The sequence below is a fragment of the Paramisgurnus dabryanus genome, chromosome 16, assembly GCF_030506205.2.
Source record: "Paramisgurnus dabryanus chromosome 16, PD_genome_1.1, whole genome shotgun sequence".
NCBI classification, from domain to species: Eukaryota; Metazoa; Chordata; class Actinopteri; order Cypriniformes; family Cobitidae; genus Paramisgurnus; species Paramisgurnus dabryanus.
In genome coordinates, this window is record NC_133352.1 from 12,820,424 (window position 1) to 12,842,626 (window position 22,203).

Here is a 22,203-nt window from a genome sequence, read left to right on the forward strand (position 1 = left end):
ATTTTACAGTTTTGGTGTTTTATTTTTAATATATGTAGGGCATATTATTGTGCTCATAACTTTAAAAGCAGAGATTTATTGTCTTTATTAAGTGAAGTGTCCTAAACCTCATACTGTTTCTAAAGACATTTCTATATGAGGAAACATTAACAGTTTAATCAAGTTAAAAACTTTCTCTTTGATTTTCATTTTTTCTCACGCTCTCTGTTTAGTATTCTTTCTGTGGTTTGGCCGTCTAAAGACGTTCCAAGTTTCTATTAAAACTTATGTTCCTTATGCAAAACATTACCTTTGTCATTCACAAACCTTATGTATAAGAAAATATTTCAATCAATCGAAATTGTCGTCGTTTGTAAACTTTTGTATATACATTAAAACCATTCTTAAATCTCATTGGTTTAAAAAATGTTTGTTAATGTTAAAAGTCAAAAGTTTAGAGAATGTTTATCTAACAGCAAAAACACTTGGTGTAGATGTATTATAGTGAAACGTATTTTCTGTGTATATAAACTTTTTTGATTTTGATATATAATCTAAATCAGGGATTCTCAATGTGGGTTCTGGTGGTCCTCATTTCTTTGCTAGAGGCGTCATGCCCATTCAAACTGAGGGGGCACGTGCCCCTTGGGTTTTTTGTTGTTGTTGTTGTTGTTGTTGTTGAGTCAAATGGATCTTGCACCTCAAATCTAAGAAGCGTCCATAAATCTGTTATTTGTCTTTTAATCTGTTTAAAATGCACAATATTATCAATTCTGTGCTGCATCCTTGTCACTTTTCGGAGATTTTCGCCGTTTTTATCGTGTTGCATTACTTTATTCTGGCGGCAGGCGCTGCAGTCGGCGCAGTCGCAGACGTCCGTGAGCGCGCTCACAAGCTTTGCCGTTGCTGCTGCAGTTTGCTATCTGAGGTAAATAATGTATTTAAAATTAATTGGATAATACAATACTTAAAAAAGAAAGATAATATGTGGAACGCTTTCCCCAAATTCTTGTTTAAGTCAGTTGGTGGTCTGGAATTCTTGTTAAAATGTAATTACTCTATTGATAAAATTCCACTAAAACTTGCAAGATTTCATCAACAAGCTCTCATGGCATGGACATTGGCATATAAACATAATTTTTCCCCTAGAAGATATTATATTTGGAATAACAGAGATATTTTATATAAACATAAATCCCTTTTTTTTAATGTATGGTTTGAGAATAACATAATATTGGTTAGCCAGTTGATAAATGGTGATGGAGCTTTATTGTCATACACAGAGTTTCTTGACAAATTTAAAATTCCAATTAAACCCAGAGAATATGCAATTGTAATGGATGCTGTACCCAGGAAAGTATTATTTCTTCTTAAAAATGAAAATGAAAACCCTAACTTTGAAAATCTAATGAATACACTGTTTGTTGGAAATAGTAATATCTTAAAAGACAACATTTCAAATAACTCTATTAGGAACCTAATACATGATGTTACATATCCTCCAGCTAGATTTTTTTGGTCATCAATATTTGGTGATTTAAATTGGCGCAAGGCTTGGAGAATGGTTGATACATTTTTTGTTAATAACAAAGTAAAGGAAGTTTCATTTAAAATAATGCACAGAATTTACCCAGTAAAAGATGTATTAGAGAGGTTTAAATTAAATATTGACTATTCATGTGAATTCTGTAATAATGAAAAAGAAACAATTTTTCATTTATTTTATCATTGTATTTATACCAAGATATTTTGGGTTGATATTGAAAATTTTATTACAAAAAAACTTAATACAACTGTTAAATTGGATGGGCCGGATATAATGATTTATTTTAATGACTGTGAAATAGAAAAGGACAAAGCATATGTTATTCAATTACTAATCTTAATGGGGAAGTTTCATGTACACAAAATGAAATGGTCTGGTGGTAAACCCAATTTCTTCCATTTTATCAACGAATTTAAGCAATATTGTAATGTTGTAAACAAATGTAAAAATAAAAAAGCTTTAAGGGCTTCTAATATTATCTGCAAATTTGATGTAGACAAGTAATATGCACCACTTATGGGGGGGAGGGGGGGTTGTTTGTTCTCTCTGGCTAACTTTGTTATTGTTTTATTTTGGATTATATTAATCATTTACATATGTACACTGACAACATTTATGTACAATACATTGTCATAACTCTCTTGTTGTTATATATGTATGTATATATATATATGTTCATATGCAATAAAAAAAAAAAAAAAAAAAAAAAAAAGTTTGCTATCTGAGGAATTAAAACGTGTAAAAAAAACCGCTCACAACATTTCCAAACCCCAGTACGGTAATGTGCAGTTAATCTCCTCTGTGTAGAAAATGTATGGTTGAAAATGGGACCGTCTCAACGTTATATTGGTAGAGATTTCTAGATTCAACTAGCCTGACGTTGCTAAGATCGGCTGGCACCCAGGCTAAGATTCAACGCCAAAGTGCGCCAGAGTTCACGGGGGCGCGGAATCACACATGCTCACATATGAGGTAAAATTTGATGCAATAATGCGTTCCACTGTGTTTTTTTAAATCTAAATCATTATTGAACATTAAAATCAATCACATGGCTATAGCTTATGTCATTTTCTTGTTTATATACTTTATGGATTTAAAATGACATTCATTTTATAGGATAATTTAGTTGATGTGCAAAATGCATTAATGACACAATTAAACAAGTCATTTATTAATACTGAAATAAATAAAACATGCCATTTCAGATATGATACCAATGTCATTATTCCGATTAAATAGTATTTGATATGAAAGTTAGTCAACACTTTTATTTTGGAGGTTTTTGCATGAAAGTAGTGGTGTTCATATTGTTAGAAATGTAAATGCCATGGAGAAGACTGAAATTTTGTTTGATGTCTGTGTATGCACAACTTTCTGTGAGCTGTGCACACACTGTGCCCCCTTAAAAAAATGGTGCGTGACGCCCCTGTGCTACGGTGTTCTTGAAATATTTTTTTTTATAATTTAATTGTGTTGTATTATTAAAGGTGCATTGTGCATTTTATTACCTTAGAATGAGCCGTTTTAATCTATATACACCACAGGTCCTCTTACATGGAAGTCGCCGCCATGTTTCTACAGTAGCCCTAAAAGGACAAACTGTTAAAAAACGTGTTTCGTCCCTAGGTTGACTGCGTCTAGTAACTCTAAATTGCTGCATTCTGAGCCAACATTGCAAGGCCGTAAGGCATCAAGGCATGTCCAAATCCAATGTTAGGTTTACTTCCTGACTTCTGAGATCTTGTCCCACAATTCTATGCATGTGTGCACATGGGCATTGTGATTGGTCGAGCCTGGTCAGAGTTTGAAAAAGTAAAATGGCGGCCAAGAAAGTGGCTGGAGCACAAATTTAGTGTAAATAAATGTATATTTTCACTTTTTACACCTTTTAATTGCATTTCTAGCGAGGAATTATTATTGTAGTTTTAGTTATCACAAAAGCGCTCTCTGTTTATATTTCAAACACGCTACCTATGAAGTCTGCTCGAATGCGTTTCTCTGAGCTGCCTTCATGCCTCCAAAGTCAATGCCTAATGAAGCAGGCAGTGAGGCAACAGGTCAGCTGCCTACGTTTTCGGACGCAGACGTTGTTTCAAACGTCAAAATGTTTGTTTGTGGCGGCTACCGCATGCGTTTTGAAATTGAGGGGTGAGCTGTTGGTTGCAATTCACAATTCACCACTAGATGGAGACGATATTTACATATGGGAACCATCTAAGAACCATGTTAATCTTGCTACTGCTTATTTTATGAGAGCTAAGATATTTTAAAAAGCATAACTGTTGAGTCCAAATGTAATTTCAACAAACAACCCTCTTAAAAACAGTTTAATTGACAGTTTAGGAGCGAATGTCACTATGAAGCAAGTGTAAAAACATGTGTTACTGTTAGAACTGTTTAAAGGGGGCTCTTGAAAATGTTGTTCCCCTTTAACCCCTGATCGAACCCCTGATAGTTTGTTTTATTTATGCACATACACTGTACTTTATTGATGTAACCGAAGATAACACAATATTTGTTGCATTTATTGTCATTTACAAAAAAAAAGGGTGCAAAATTTGTATCTTTTAGTATCAGACCGAACTCTATAAGCGACAAGCTTGAATGAAATAAACTTGTCTTCCAAGCCACAAGACATGTTAGATATTTAAGTGAATAAACTGAGTTCAGTCACTGCCTACACTTGTCTGAGCAGATATTTTAAATGAATGATCAACTATCCTGAAAACCACAAGTTAACCTGGTGGACCTTTAACTCAAATTCCTGCTTTGTGTTTCAGGGATACGGATTAAATTAAGACCATAAATCTTGTATTGTGTCACAGATTCATAAAAAAGCAAAAGAAGAGAAACAGTGAAGTTCAGGTAAGGTGATCATAAAGGCAGGTGAGAGCAGATTTGTTTAAATAAAAGTGTAGTCAAATTACTTCTACACAATGGATCATTGAAAAAGATTATTCTGACTATAATCATATGTAACAATTAAAATTTGCTTATTTAATCCATTACAATATCGTTTTTGGTTTGAATGAAAAAAAGAAAAATATTAAGTGGTTTCTAGGCACATCACATGTGTTTTAAATCAACCGATGTGAACTTAACTCATTTAAGTTGTTATGTATTAAAGCAATATTGCTTAAACTAGGCAGCGATTTCCAGTTCCCAGCATGCTTTCAATGTGACTGAATTATAAGAGTAAATATCAAAATAAAGTGTTATTTTATGCATTTTTTATTCATATAAGAAAAGAGGGGGGCTATTAATGTTTAGTATCAGCATTTGAAAGAGTTTCTGGTTTCTAAATGGTTACCATTGTGCAGACCATTTGTCTCATTGAAAAGTATCAGTTATTTAGTGTTGTTTTGATCAGAAAGCGTATGTGTAAATGCCTTGATTTTAAATAATTTACACTGAAAATGTTTAAGCCATTATCAGCTTCTGGATAAATGATATACTTGTTATATCTGCATAATATAATAATGTTATGTATAATTAGGCAGGCGAACAAAAAATGCTCATGGTATACATGACGTCATGCAAATCATTAAAATAATCTATAGGCATTATTTTGAAAATTGTAGCTCAATGAGAGAGTAGCGCCATCTACCGGTACCATACTATAAATACATTTTTACATTACATTTAAGCATTTTTTTTATAAATACTATAACATTTTCATATTTATTTTCTTTATTGATGTTTTTGCTCTAGATATGTTCACATTAAAAATGGCTGGGTTATTATAACCCATGGTTGCATTGTTTACATTGGGTCATTTTTAACCCAGCATCCTTTGTGCAGTATTTACCCGATATGGGTCAAAAACAACAGACATTTTTAAGTGTTTGCATAACTCATTTACTGAATTGCTGTATTGCATTATACAGTATACAACGCAACACAAAAACAATAGTATATATGGCAATATTATCATCATACTCTGTGGCATCGCATTGCCCGTGAGGTATTTGGACACTTTACTCACACTTAAAAATGTATAAACATCATATTGACCCAAATGTTTTGTACAGTTTTGTACATTTAAACCACAGATATAATGTGAAGCACTGGTTTGGTTTTTGGTACACTCTCAGAAAAAAAGAGGTACAAACACTGTCACTGGGGCGGTGCCCTTTTAAAAAGTACACCAAAGGGTGCATATTACCAAATATGAGGTACCAAATGTACCTACATGGTACAAACTAGCACCGTGATGCCCCAGTGACAGCTTTTGTACCTTTTTTGACAGTGTACATATACTGCATTAGTTTATGTGTCCAAATATTGTTTGAAAACACTGTGTCTTAAAGCCATCCTACTACAGTACAGGATTGCCATACGCAAAGCAGTTTATTCATTTTTTTATGACACAAAATGTTTATGACTAATCCAGTATCTACAAACCCTGACTGTGTGCTTAATATACTGCTGAAAGGACTGAATTGATCCCTGGGTGCATGCATTGACTATCACATACATTATTTGTCTGATGGGCATTTCATCCAAACGTATTTGGTTTTGTGCTCAAATAGCTCATCACAAAAAATAAGACAAACTTGGTGCTCTTCTTTTATTCTCACGAGTCCGTATTCCTTCTCTATCACTTCTGCATTCCTCCCTAGTCGCTCTTTGTTTTCGTTTTTTCCATCACTTCGAGTCGTCCCTCCAGGTTTGTGACTCGCTTCTCCAGACCGTCTACACTCCAACCGGCTCTGCTCGTGGCGACTCCAAACACGGCACAGATGAGCACCAGCAGTGTCAGTCTCAGTGTAGTGATACTGGTGGAGGCAGTGGGGTCATTGACGATCCTCATAAAAACCCACAGGATTAGGATGGCTTTGAGCAGCCAAAACACCCGTCTCACAAGTGCCAGGGTGACCCGAAGAACCACGGTCAGGATCCAGTAGCCAATCAGAGCCAGCAAACCCCATTTGATCACAGAGTACACAACCTCGGCCGTGAAATGAGGGATTGATATTGTCTCCTCTATATAAATAACCGGGACACAAACATAACAAATTAGAAAAAATGTTAAAGGGACACTCCACTTTTTTTAAAATATGCTCATTTTTCAGCTCCCCTAGAGTTAAATATTTAATTTTTACCGGTTTGGAATCCATTCAGCCGATCTCTGGGTCTGGTGCTAGCACTTTTAGCATAGCTTAGCATAATCCATTGAATCTGATTAGACCGTTTAGCATCGTGCTAAAAATAACCAAAAAGTTTCAATGTTTTTTAATATTTAAAACTTGACTCTTCTCTAGTGACATCATGTTCTAAAACTGACAGAAAATTTAATGTTGCAATTTTCTAGGCAGATATGGCTAGGAACTTTACTCTCATTCTGGCGCAATGATATTATGCAGCAGCCGAAAGTAGTCCCCTTAGAATCTTTCAATGGCAGAGGACTATTTTCAGCCAGTGCGTAATATCATTGCGCCTCCTGCAGCAATGTTACAGCAGCAAAGTCCTTGATTATTACACCAGAATGAGAGTATAGTTCCTAGCCATATCGGCCTAGAAAATCACAACTTTTAATTTTCCGTCAGTGGGAAAAATATTGAAACTCTTTGGTTATTCTTTTGCGCGATGCTAATGGTCTAATCAGATTCAATGGATTATGCTAAGCTATGCTAAAAGTGGTACCGCCAGACCCAGACATCAGCTTAACGGATCCCATCAGTGTCCCTTTAACTAGATTTCATTTCTAGAGCCACTCCTCAACACAGAGGACGTCTCCTTTATCGCCACCTAGAAACCTTCAGGCTAAACATCAAGCTCTACGTGTGGACTAAATTACAATGTGCATTGCATAGTAATTTAAATGTATAAATGTATACATCCTCAAGTTACACAAAAGGTCTTGCATTACAAACTATACCCTGAGATGTGACCTTTACTCACCACTCACTCCTGTAGCTCGGAGAATCTCAGATACATAGACAGCGATAACGTTAAGTCCACTGGCAGCTCCTTCAGCCACAAACTTCAACAACATTTCAACAAACTATATGAAAAAGATGGGGTGAAGAGAAACAGAAAGTAAGTGGTTAGATTTGAGGAAGTGCTTATGTGGTTGTGCATCGGTGTTTACAGGAGGCGGGGTATATCAAATAGAGTATTCAAAGTTCACTGATCATTAACCAGGACTCTGTTTACCTTATCTAGTGACACAATGCATGTGTGATACGAGAAATAATGTACAGTCGGCTGGTTGTTATCACCAGACACTGTGATCAGTCTTGTATCACCCGGAGGGGGTTTATTTAGGGTTTATTTTAATCCTAATGACTGTCATACTACATTACATGACTACTTACTAATATATATATATATAAAATGTAGCACAGGCATATTTGTAGCAAAAGTCAAAAATACATTGTATGGGTCAAAATTATCGATCTCTCTTTTATGCCAAACATCATTAGGATATTAAATAAAGATTTAATACCATAAATATATCAAAACTCTATTTTTGTGAATTGTGAACAGTTGCTAAGGACTTCATTTGTACAACTTTAAAGGTAATTTCCTCAATGTTTTGATTTTTTTCACCCTCGGATTCCAGATTTTCAAATAGTTGTATTCTTGGACATATGTTGTCCTATCCTAACAAATCATACAACAACAATACTAATTATTTCAGTTAGTTTTCAATTAGTTAATTGTTAATTTACAATTAACTAATTTATTCAGCTTTCAGATGATATTTATTTAAATCTTTTTTTTTTAAATCAACCTGACATGTTTTCGGGGATATGGTCACCCATATATAAATATAAATGAAAAAAATAATAATAATAATATATATATATATATATATATATATATATATATATATATATATATATATATATATATATATATATATATATATATATATATATATATATATATATATATATATATATATATATATATTTAATTAATTAATTAATTAATTACTATAGACTTATTACATAATAAAAGACTGCAGAATGAGACGAAACTATTACAGCTTGGTAGAGTTTTGTGTTAGTAATACAAAGATGATGGGCTGAAACTCCAGGGATCAGATATGTAAAGATGTAATGCACTGTTAGACACTTTTAAAGAAAAACACCACCATTTTACAATATTTTACAATGTTCTTATATCAACTTTGACAAATTAATACATACCTATCTTTATTCAATGTGTACACTTAATCTTTGTTCAGCGCCTTGTGAATGTGTTAGCATTTATCCTAGCCCCATTCCTGTGCATTTACACCAGACGCGGTAGAGGAGGCAAGCGCGAGTGATTTACATGTTAAGTCAATGCAAAGACGTGAATAGGCTTCCTGCGGGGCGGTGCGCGCGAATGCAAAGAATGCGTAAATTGTACCCTTGCCGAGAGAAACGCGCGAGTTAAAACATTTTTACTTCGTCGGAAACTCGAGCCGCATTAACTAGTCAGGAGCTTGCTTTAGTATAGTGACTTGATTACAGGTTAGCTCCTCCCATGATGCGAATTTCCGTGTGAATGTCTCGTAAACTCAAATGTTCAAGCATCCTACTACGCGAATAGTGCGTTTTTGCTGCCTCTACCGCGTCTGGTGTGAATGCTCGGTTAGGATCCAAACAGGGATGAATTTAGAAGCCACCAAAAACTTCCATGTTTTCCCTATTTAAAGGATAATTCCGGTATTTAACACTTTGAGTCTCATTTCTGGTTTGTTTTGGATGAACTACAGTGATGGACACCGAAATTTTGACAATGGGTCGTGTCTTGACTTTTTGACTCGTTTAGAAGCGTCTCTTGACTGCTTCAGAATGGAAGTCAATGACCATGCACAAACATGTCATTAAAACAACACTTAACGTTCATTTTCAAAACTGTGCTACTCACCCAACCCAGTCTCACCCCATTTCGTCAATATTTGACGACACTTGACCATTCGTCAATATGTGACGCGGAGGGTATACCTTTCGCGTCATTTTTTGACGAACTGGGGACTTCAATACTATTACGTCCGTTGCATTCTCTTCTCCTATTTTCTTACCAATTTCGCGTCGGTTTAGGGTTAGATTTACATAATGACATCCCTACCCAAACCTAACTCTAACCCCAACGCCAGGTGACAACTGTTTCTAACCCCAACGCCAGGTGACAACTGTTTAATTTTGCGTACACTGTTTAATTTCGCGTACACGGTTTAATTTTGCGTAATTTAACCCTAAACCGACGCGAAATTGGTAAGAAAAAAGGGAGAAGAGAATGCAACGGACGTAATAGTATTGAAGTCCCCAGTTCGTCAAAAAATGACGCGAAAGGTATACCCTCCGCGTCACATATTGACGAATGGTCAAGTGTCGTCAAATATTGACGAAATGGGGTGAGACTGTGTTAACTCACAGTGGTTTGTGGTGTTCGTTGATGATTAAAAACAAATATATTGGCGCAATGTATGATTTCAATCCGTGTTATTGGAAGCCGTTAGCACACTCCCGACCACTTGATGGCGACAAACACTTTGCCATACAAGTACGCTCGGTGTCTAGCGTATAGACAGTCACAATCGAGCTCAACTTCAAACCTAAAGCTGGTCACTGAGCCATCAAATATGGGAAAAATTTCTTCTGAGAGAAACCGAGCGAAAAAACTACAACCACATGTAAACAGACCCCTTTTCTGTTTCCCTGTGGTGGAGTGATATATCAGCGAGCAATGAGTCTTCCAAGAGAAGTCAATGGAATTTTACAAAATGCCAAATAAAACACGACAGAAACTGTATTTCGCTACACAACTTGTTTTTAATCATCAACGAACACCACGAACCACTCGGTGAGTTGCACAGTTTTGAAAATGAACGTAAAGTGTTGTTTTAATGACATGTTTGTGCATGGCTATTGACTTCCATTCTGAAGCAGTCAAGAGACGCTTCTAAACGAGTCAAAAACTCAAGACACGATCCATTGCCAAAATTTCAGTGTCCATCACTGTAGTTCATCCAAAACAAACCAGAATGAGACTCAAAGTGTTAAATACCGGAATTATCCTTTAAAGACTGTTACATGAGTCCTCATTAGTATGTATGGTGGCACAAAATAAAACGTGGCAATTTATAAAATAAAAAGTGGATAAAATGAGAACTATATTGTATGGCGGAAGAGCACTTAGTTTGCAGCACTTCGACCTCGGCGCGCAGTAACATCATCACTCCTGACCTATGCTCTTGACTACCCCTCTTGCTTTAACTTCCATCAATATTACTGCGCATGATGCCAACTAAGTGCTAAGTGTTAACATTGAAAAAAGATAGGTATGTATTAATTTGTCTAAGTTGAGGTAAGAACCTAGTAAAATATTGAAAAACTGTGGTGTTTTCCTTTAATCTTCTTCTTCCTTTATTTCTTAAAGGAATAGTCTACTCATTTTCAATATTAAAATATGTTATCACCTTAACTAAGAACTGTTGAATCATCCCTCTATCATCTGTGTGTGTGCACGTAAGCGCTGGAGCGCGCTGCTATGCTACGATAGCATTTAGCTTAGCCCCATTCATTCAATGGTACCATTTAGAGATAAAGTTAGAAGTGACCAAACACATCAACGTTTTTCCTATTTAAGACGAGTAGTTATACGAGCAAGTTTGGTGGTACAAAATAAAACATAGCGCTTTTCTAAGCGGATTTAAAAGAGGAACTATATTTTATGGCGTAATAGCACTTTTGGGAGTACTTCGACTTGGCGCAGTAACACCCTCCCTCTCCCATTATGAGAGTGAGAAGGGGAGCGGACTTTTCAGGCGAGTCGAAGTACTCCCAAAAGTGCTATTACGCCATAAAATATAGTTCCTCTTTTAAATCCGCTTAGAAAAGCGCTACGTTTTATTTTGTACCACCAAACTTGCTCGTATAACTACTCGTCTTAAATAGGAAAAACGTTGATGTGTTTGGTCACTTCTAACTTTATCTCTTAATGGCAGCATTGAATGAATGGGGCTAAGCTAAATGCTATTGTAGCGTCGCAGCGCGCTCCAGCGCTTACGTGCACACACACAGATGATAGAGGGATGATTCAACAGTTCTTAGTTAAGGTAATAACATATTTTAATATTGAAAATGAGTAGACTATTCCTTTAACGCCATTCCAGCATCTACGGCTGTTTTCCTTTAATAAAAGCTGCACATACATGTGTATATGTGAATGCACAATAGTGAAAACTAGCAGAAATTGAGTTTAGCAGAAATGTCATGACTGACAAATCACAAGAGTATTCCAGAGAGCCATGCAAAAATGGTTTAAAGGACGTTTATATTTGAATAGATTTACATGGATGCAGTTTTGGAGCTTCAAAGGGAATAATTGATGACGGGCTGTTAAGTTATTAGAAATAATGGTAATGCGGCACGACGTGAAGCGTCTTGTGATTGGGTGAGTAACTGAGGACAGAATTTTTATTTTGAACTATTCTTTTAAGTTTAATTTAGTAAACTAGCTTTTTTAATTTGGTATCTAAGAGAAGCAAAAAAGGTGGGCTATAAACGTGTGAGCGGACCTATGTTTGTCCGTGTACAAGCAGCCAGTATGACAGCTGGACATCGCCGCTCTTAACATTTAATAATTACGCATGCACACACAAGACAAACACTCTGCAATATAATACAAAGTCCCTTTTTTTTAAGCATACACACAAACAATATTTTCCTTACACGCGACTTCACATGAAAGTAACCAATATAAAAAACAAAGACTTGGTTTACAACAGAGGCTCTGTATGGCCTTCTGGCCGTGAGCCAGAGATATAAACACTTGAACACCTGTTCTGGCACTTGTTCACTGACAGTTGTTGCTTTCACACAAAGACGGACAGGGTGCGTGTCAAAACAAGCACATTTATGTAGATGCTTTGACATGATCTCTAACACGACATGGACTTTTACTTTCTTACCGTAGCCACAGAATAGACGTTCTCTGGACCAAACACTGAGTCAAGGTAAAATACAGCATTCTGGCTCAAAGAGAGTTTTGGTGAGGAGGGGAACACGAGCAGATGAAATCAGAGCAAAGGATGAGTGCAGGGGTTACAGGAGGATCAAGTAGAGGGGTGAGATGAGAACAATACCACATACCAAAGTTAATGCATTCATTAGAGAATGAGAGGTAGAGGTTATTCCGAATTTAATGTAACAGAATGAATGGAAATATGAGATTGTATTTAAAACGAAAAGTAAAGTAAATAAAAAGATATGAGATCAACAAAATGATGTTTACCTCAACACCCATCTGAACCGCATGGGTGCCGACGATGGACTCCACATATTGTCTCAGTCCATCCAGATGCTCCATAATAACACTGTCAATATTGGACTTCTCAGGAGTCTGCAACCCATGACATAAAACTGGAAGAACCAGAACCAAAACCCCAAAAACTAACAGCGTTTGCGAACTCCTACCAATGTGAAAAGACATCATGTACACGGATGATCTCAAAATAGATCCAAAAAGTAGAGAACAACGATGCAATTTCGCCTAAGAGTTTTTTCGGTGACAAACGAATTGTGTCTTTGTTTCTATTGACCGCGTAAAAAGCGCATATATATAATAAAATAACAGTGACAAAAAAAATCACACAGTAGACACAGTCCAGGGAAATAACAGCCTAACTAACTGAGCAGTTGGCTGACATGCACAGCTGAATAAACTCTCATCTATAATAGTTTAATAATGAAAGCAATGCCCAAGGTTGGGTATGAATGGTTCGAGTAGCGCGCAACGCGAGCTCTTAAAGGGCGTTTAAAAATAGCGTCTCGTTGACTGTACTGTATATGGTATCATACAAAGCACAAAATAAGATTACATGGCTTTTAAAAAAAAGTATCATAAAAATCTGTAAAGTTTTCAAACACGCAGCAGATGACCGGTTTCTAGTTTTTTTGATGGAGTATCCGCTTTGAAAGTCCGGTTTGTGTTGGTCTGTCTGTGTGAAGAGCTCCACCGGCGCGCGCGTGATGAAACGAGTCTTCACTATGGCAAGCCAGAAGGTCCACATTTACGCAATGAATGAATCGCGTTTGCATCCAAACGCCGTATTTAACGGCGTTTAAAACAGAATTTGCGCCGCTAAATACGCCGTCGGGATTCCAAACGCCGTAAAAACCGCGCGAAAATCGGCAACAACGCCGTTATTTACGGCGTTTTATAATCCAATCAATGACGCCGTTTTGAGACGCCGTTTGTCTTGCCATTTACGCCGTAAATAACGGCGTTATCTTCTGTCAAAGACGGCGTAAAAAGCGGCGTTTGCTAGTGGTATAATGAGCCCCTCCCATCAATTTCCACAGCCAGTAGGTTTGAACCGTTCTTACCCAATCAATGATGAACTGAGTCAGGCCAGAGCAATTCATACTGATCATCCATGATGAAATAAGTGTTTAAAGATTACATGCATGCGCAGCATATCATAAATGGGCAGCAAATTATAGTTTTTTTCTCTAACGTTACTAAGATTAAATATATTACTATAGTAGCTTAAGGAAAATACTGCATCTCTGTATCATGTTAAAATAGGAGCGGTAATAGCACACCAACCTCATTTAAGGTGTCCCAATTATTAAGTAAATACATTTACCCAAGACATTAAGTAAGGGGTTGAAATATTTCACAGCTTTGAATAAACATGAAATCCCACCTGGTCTAACAGATCAACTGTATTAGTCGATTAGTCGTGAACTGTCTCAATTAGCCTGGTGGTTAGAGCATTCGGTTCAAATGTCGAAGCTGCTGCGGTTCAAGTCCAGTATGGAGCGGATTGAAATTCTTATAATTTTGTTTTGTTTATCAACATCGCTTATTTTTTAATGAGACTGTCAATAAGAAAGGAACGCATAGAATAAGTATAATATAGTTTGTATATATATAAGTGATATTTCAAAAATATGTTATTTATCATACGCAAAAGTTAAGGCTACTGTCCACCGACATATGCTGTTTGAAGACAATTGTACGATTTTTGGAATGAAATACTTTTGTTGGTATTGCTTATTTCTTATGGATCTTAATCTCCATACATAAAGCCGTAAGCCGTGTGAAAGAGAGAAAGAAAGATGGAGAGAGAGCAAGCTGTGTTTACATGTGTTTGTAAGAGGCTACAAACTTTGTATAATAATATAATGAGAATATTTATAATATTTATCTGCGGCAATAAATAATCCATTTGAAATATATCAACATGTATTTATTCATTTGCTGGATGGTATCAGCACTAAGCGAAAAATTACTAACACTGAACTGCAATAAGTAAATGAACTAGTGTGCCCCGGCTATCAGTGGTTAATTCGGTCTCTTTTTCTATTAAACAATTTTATTAATTCACTGTATTTATTTCTATATTTGTTTTGGAAATGCTTTATTTTATCAAATGAATCTGCATGTTTTTATTGATTTTAAAGTTTGCCATTTAAATGGAACGGGCGGACTCGCAGTATTTCTGTCATGTCAGTTAAACTTGATAGAAATATGCGGTCCAGCAAAAAAACTAAATATTTTTAGATCATGTAGGCTAATATTTTAATTATTAAGTGTATTTGTTAAATAAATGCATTATCTGACAATCAGCATTTGTGATGGGACGCATCTTGGTTACTTTAATCATTTCCGTAAGTACAAATTATTGCTACAACATGATATTTCACACATCGTATGTGCTTCTTATTTTATAACAACAATATATGGCCCTTTTCTATTCTAACACGGAAGGTTCTATTATACAAGATTTAAATTTTTAAAAAGATAAAAAATGTGATTGATTGAGTCTGTGAAGAACTGACATTCATAAAACCCAGCCCTGGGCTGAAGTTTAATCGATCAGCGCTGCGGATTATTACTGCAAAGTTTTGAGATTTTTCAAAGAATAGCCATTTGTGTAATAGTTTTAAATATCATTGCATAGAGCATTTTGTATTATCTAGCAATTGGATGGAAATGTGAAAATATTACTCGTGTATTACTCGGAGAGCATTAAAATATAACAAAATATGTTTGCAGTTACATATTAACAATGTCATAGTCATGTATATTTATTTACACTCTTGTGAGTTATTGACAACAGCAAAAATATTCTCTGTCTAAAACATTTTCTTTTAACATCACGTTTTATCTGAAAAATTGTACTTTCGTCACTGCTCTCCCCTAAATAAAATCCAAACTTCATTGAACTATTTAAAAAAAACACAGCAGACTGCTCACAATATGGATAATTTATGGAGTCCACCTGTTTAAATACTGTTAAAATACATGGGTTATTATTGTACAATAAAGTAATACTTTTGGTCCACATATCTTTGGTCTTTCCGGGCAGCTTACTCGATTACTTGTAAAGTAGGCTACATTTCTTGTATTTTAATCAATATATTTGAGAATGTCACACTTAGCCTATTTAAGTTTTAAAAACTGTAATAATTGCTTATTTAAAATCAATATTATTTGTATTTAACATCAACTTAAAAAAACTTTAACTATGATTTTTATTAAATATTTTTGGTTAAACATGTTAACATTTTATTATTTGAGTAAATGAAGGAAGCAAAAAAGTAGATCATATGTTAATTTAAAAATCACATCAGGGCCAAAGGTTTTTAATCAGCAGCAAACTGCGCCTCTTGCTGGACAACAAACACCGCAGGAAAGTAATTTTACCCTTACAATATGTAGTCTATTTTGTTAATGAAATATTGTCTGTTTCCTTGCGTATACAACATAAGGTGCATTTATCTAAATACTTTCGGATTCTGTAATATTACCTGTACAGTAACAAGCAGCTTTTTTGCACATACTGCTAGAATAATCGTTTTATTTTACGTATATATTCAGGTCACCAAATTGTTAATACAGCTGTGCTACTTAAAATGTGTGTCAAATAATCAATTTCTGATCGTTTTATTACTGCACAATGTGGCTGTATGCAGCTTAAGGATTTTGGACAAATATGTTATTTAATGTTAAACTGTGAGAGTGGCGCTCTGTGGCGCTACAGGGATTTGAGCAACGTCCAGAATCACAACAGACAGCCGCCGTCAGTTGCCCCCAGTGTGTGTATATATAGAAAATAATGTGTTTGTATTTAAATTACATTGCGCTTTTCGTCTGGTGTGCCCTTCAGACGCGTTTCACTCCTGCTTTGCGACAAGCTTTGATCTCACCCGTCTCTTCATGACTCTCCACTGACTGCATTTAAAACATGTTCATTTAAATAACGTTACCTTTTCAATGTGTGCAGGTGCATGTGTTTAACTTGCCAAATTTGACAAATAAATGTTCGATAAAATAACCTGTCGCTTTGTTTATCATTGATAATTGATGGTTCAGTATGAAATTAATAAGCTTCACATTAAGTAAATCAAATTTTTTTAGTTAAATAATACTCACAAAAATGTCTACATCTATTTAACATTTCTTTAGGATTTTTGATTACATATACTCAATTTTTTGTGATAGAAAATACATTTAATTATTGAAATATACTAAATGAACAGATTTCAAATTTACTCCATATTTTTAAGTGTATAAATGAAAAGTTTTTAAAGTGTATTACACAAATGGCTATTGTTTAAAAATTCTTAAAACTGTGATCACTTTTAGTAATAATCTGCAGCGCTGATCGAAAACTTTAGCTCAGGTCTGAGTTTTATGCAGACCAGTTCTTCACAGACTCAATCAATACTTTTTTTAGACCTTGGTTGTAATATAACCTTCCATGTTGGAGTAGAAAAAGGCCATACATTGTTGTTATAAAATAAGAAGCACATGTGTGTGAAATATTTTGTAGCATTAATTTGTACTCACGGAAATTATTAAAGTATAGTCAAACCTGTTCATTAAGGAGCGTGCCAATACTTTGTCATGACAAAATTATAAGACTTTTTTTCTGCGTATTACAAAAGTGCTGAGTGTCAGATAAAATGCATCGTTTTAACGAATGTGTAACCCACACAACACACAAGGTTACTGGAGTGCAATTCTCTTTATCGCCTGCAGCTAGCGCAGGGAAATCACTCTGCCTGCAGGTTGCCAGGCAACCTAGTAAACAAACACACTTTCCTCCGGTTGAAGACGTTGCTTGAAAGTATCAAGAACTGTTTGAAAGCTGTGAGAGAGAAAGTTAAGCTGCAGGATGTTGAGTTTTTCAAGATACCTCCGATTGGTTTTTTAGAAAGGGATAGATCTGAATCTTACCCTGGCGGTCAGTGGTGAGCCAACCGCAGAAGTGAATGGACCAAGAGCCTGGTGTGGCCAGCCGTGGCATCTTTGGACCTATCATCATCATCCTTTGCCTTCATTTTAAAAACAGATAGTGAAGAGAACATATACTTCAAGAAACACTGAGAACTTCCATGGACTCATTCTTCATTTGAGTTATTTATTTTGAGTTTATTATGCACTGTGCACTCAGGAAGCCGACTTAGGTAGGCAGGGAATGTAAATAATTAATTTATTTTTTATAATACACTTTATAATACATTTTCAAATTTACCTGTTTTGTGTTGTCTGTTTTCTGCTAACCTTTTACTATTTCAGGCTCCGTAGAGCTTCTGATACTAGCCCATATCTCATTTTTAATACTTAAATTAGTTATTAATTACACTAATTTGAGACAAGGGGTTACAAGTGCACATAATAGTCAAAATATTAGCATACATTTAGGCCTACACGTAAACTGAATAAATTTAGTTTTGCTGGACCGCATGTTTATATTTCCATCAATTTTCGCTTAGTGCTGAATGCTGATTAGTGCTGATACAATCCAGCAAATAAATAAATACATGTTGATATATAGTTCAAATGGGTTCTTTATATATTATTGCAGATAATTCATATACGAATATAGCCAACCAATATTTGTTCTGTCTCATTATATTATTATACATGTAAACACAGCTCTCTTGCGCTCTCTCCATCTTTCTTTCTCTCTCTCTCGCTCTCCACATGGCTTACTATGGCGTTTGAGATGCATAAAAAAGCAATACCAACAAAAGCATTTCATTCCAAAAATCTTACAATTGTCTTGAACCAGCATATGGCGGTGGATAGTATAGCCTAAACGGAACAGCAGTCGATCAAAATATTAGAAACATGCACACCCGCTGGCAGAGGCGCGGGAAGATATTTTCGGTAGGGGGTGCTGGGGTGCGGGTGCGGATGCGGCGGTGGGGGGGGGTGTATAGAGTTATAGAATTCTAAAGTTGTTCACAAGCTTTTTATTCTGCAGACCACTTTTCTTTTAAAAACTCACTCGCACCTCCCATCCATAATGTACAGCTGAGCTGACGGTGCATACAAACTATAGCCTATTGCAACATAGTAGAGTTTAGATTCTCTGCCAGGGTCGTTATTTTCTGCTACTATTCTCTGGCCGGGCCGGACCGTTGATTAAGCATATTTTTTAATCATTACTTTATTCTCCTCATTGGGTGGGGAGAAAACTATGCCATATAATCAGAAATATTATATATAGACTATATTTAGGCCAAAGTAACAAATGTGTCCAAAAAGTTACACAAATTACAAAATGATTTGTAAAAGTTACATGCAACGCGACTCATGTGCGGAGTCTCCTCTGGCACCCATCACGCACGGGTCTGCTGTTCTGTATGATGTAGCTTAAGTGCAACATGGAGTTTGAAGATGTAAAGAAAAACAGAAAAACAGGAGAATTAACTTTAAGCAAGTTTGGAGGAAAGTCGGAGGTATGGAACCAGTTATACATTCTCACTCGTGCCAGTAGCCTACGCCGGCTTTGTTTTCCTTTGCTTTTTTAAGTTTTTAATATTTATAATTTCTAACATGGAAACTTTATTGACATCACTCGAGTTAAGGCGATTAGTGGACCTTTCAATTCACGGGTTTCATTTAATTCTATTTTTTAAACGTAAATGTAATATTTTTTTCTTAAGTTTTGTTTCAGTTTGCAATGCCTCCTGCGCAGCGGTGTAAAAATAAGATATTTTTCGACTTTAAAATTCAAACATCATATCCTAAATTGTCGGAATATATTCCATATGTATTAATTTGGATTTATAGATGTTTAACATTAAAATCTATGCATGGGAATAATTTACATTAATTTTTGAAATGCCCACCACTCTTAAATGCGCAGGTTCCTTATTGTACATCGAGGCTTTAAAATTTAGTTCCTTTCATGTCGTTGTAATCATTTAATTCAATCTTTTTTACCTAAATGTTTACTTTAAATGTTCTGTTACATTTACATGTGCGTTAAATAGTTTTTGAAAAGATTACCTTTTCTGATATGCAGGATAAGGAGTTATTTGGAGAAATAACGCTAGTCCTCGGGACTTTTGGGCTGTGTGATTGAAAAAAAAAAAATCGCAATCACTTCGTCAAAACAAATCTGATTGGCTAATACACACTGAAATAAATTAAATAATTTTAAAATTACTAAATTAATAATTCTCTCTTCATCACACAGCCCAAACATGACATACAAAATGTCTTGGAACAGTAACAAACAACAATCAGAGATATTTATAAGCGATCATTTTATGTTCATTGCAGTTTTAAATCTTTGCCACCAGGGGGTGCTGCAGCACCTGCAGCACCCCCACTTCCCGCGCCCATGCCCGCTGGCCGTTCGTCCAAGAAAGTCAGCGGAGGTGTGGGCATTCCCGTAATTTCGGTGGTTTTAAATATGCATAAATATAAACATAAATATAAACACATAAATTTGCCTATTGAATTTGCCTAAATAACTTTTCAAGTACAATGCACTCAAAATGAACAAAAATGACTAAGGAAGAACAAAAAGTTAGTTAAGTCCAGTAATTGTCCGCATACTTCATGATGAGCACTGAAGAAAGCATGGATTGAAACGTCTGCTCTCTAGTCTGTTTTTTATACACTTTGCACTGTTGTCACTTTTGCATAAAATATTTTTGAAATATCACTTATAGACTATTTACGAAATTTGCTAAATTGCATGAACATTAAAAATCTCTTATTCTATGCGTTCCTTTTTATTGACAGCCATTAAAAAAATAAGCGATGTTGATAAACAAAACAAAATCAAAAGAATTTAAATCCGCCCCAAAGTGGACTTGAACCGCAGCAGCATCGACATTAGAACCGAATGCTCTAACCACCAGGCTAACTGAGACAGTTCACGACTAATCGACTAATACAGTTGATCTGTTAGACCAGGTGGGATTTCATGTTTATTCAAAGCTGTGAAATATTTCAACCCCTTACTTAATGTCTTGGGTAAATGTATTTACTTAATAATTGGGACACCTTAAATGAGGTTGGTGTGCTATTACCGCTCCTATTTTAACATGATACAGAGATGCAGTATTTTCCTTAAGCTACTATAGTAATATATTTAATCTTAGTAACGTTAGAGAAAAAACTATAATTTGCTGCCCATTTATGATATGCTGCGCATGCATGTAATCTTTAAACACTTATTTCATCATGGATGATCAGTATGAATTGCTCTGGCCTGACTCAGTTCATCATTGATTGGGTAAGAACGGTTCAAACCTACTGGCTGTGGAAATTGATGGGAGGGGCTCATTATACCACTAGCAAACGCCGCTTTTTACGCCGTCTTTGACAGAAGATAACGCCGTTATTTACGGCGTAAATGGCAAGACAAACGGCGTCTCAAAACGGCGTCATTGATTGGATTATAAAACGCCGTAAATAACGGCGTTGTTGCCGATTTTCGCGCGGTTTTTACGGCGTTTGGAATCCCGACGGCGTATTTAGCGGCGCAAATTCTGTTTTAAACGCCGTTAAATACGGCGTTTGGATGCAAACGCGATTCATTCATTGCGTAAATGTGGACCTTCTGGCTTGCCATACTTCACTACAGACGGTATATCGAGTTCCCGCCCACTCTACGTGTCTGTCATACAACAGGAGAAACCGGTTTACAGCGCGCCTGGAGTGCGAGCGTGCTTGAGGGTTTGCATTTATTTCAGACAGAAATCATTTGGATTAGTTTATGGCAAAATCTGGACAAACAATGGACATTATCCCTTTGTGGCACCGCAGCAAGAAAACCCCCTCAAGCCCCCCCCCCATTCTAACATTGCTATCAGCCTGCTATACCACCCTTCAAGCTTAGTTTTTGTAGGCAAGAAAGAATACTACATGTTAACTACAATAGTGTATGTGTTTCTTAACTATACCCTTGTCAATGTGGAATGGTTTGATCAAGGCTGGGAATTTGGGAATGGGGTTACTCTTGACAGAAATGCAATATAATATACAGAACTATATTATCAGTGGAGTATAAAGACCTTACATAATGATCTATTAAGTTTTTATTACCTTAGAATAAGATGTTTTTATCTACATACACTGTGGGTCCCTTTCATGGAAGTCGCCATTTTGTGCCGCCATGTTTCTACAGAAGCCCTTAACGGACAAACTTTGTTTAATAAGTTGTCTCTGATGATGACATGTTTGTCCTGTAGCAGCTACCATAGCTTCTCTATGCGTTTCAGAAGCAAGGGGTGAGCCGTGGACAAGCCGTTTGTTGCACTACGCTACCTCACCTCTAGATGGCGCTAAAATTTACACACTGCACCTTTAACAGCAATAAAAGAGCACAAAAAATTATATTTAATTTCTACAGTTTAATGTATGAAGAAGTTGCACAACCATCACAAGCAGGCAGTCAAACATGTAAAAAG

At 35.8% G+C, this 22,203-nt stretch overlaps 1 protein-coding gene across 2 annotated transcripts; it reads right to left on the reverse strand.

Moving 5' to 3' along the window:
- Window positions 1-5,851: 5,851 nt before the first annotated feature.
- On the reverse strand, window positions 5,852-13,513 carry LOC135748355 (voltage-gated monoatomic cation channel TMEM109). 2 transcript variants are annotated; one of them, XM_065266560.1, is made up of 4 exons: window positions 12,764-13,513; window positions 12,441-12,500; window positions 7,430-7,532; window positions 5,852-6,511 (listed from the first exon to the last, which is right to left on the reverse strand). In XM_065266560.1, exons 1-4 carry the CDS (start codon window positions 12,962-12,964, stop codon window positions 6,144-6,146), a joined length of 732 nt encoding a protein of 243 aa, XP_065122632.1. In that variant the 5' UTR covers window positions 12,965-13,513; the 3' UTR covers window positions 5,852-6,143. The 2 variants fall into 2 exon arrangements, with proteins under 2 accessions (XP_065122632.1, XP_065122633.1); XM_065266561.1 differs by lacking the exon at window positions 12,441-12,500.
- Window positions 13,514-22,203: the final 8,690 nt, after the last annotated feature.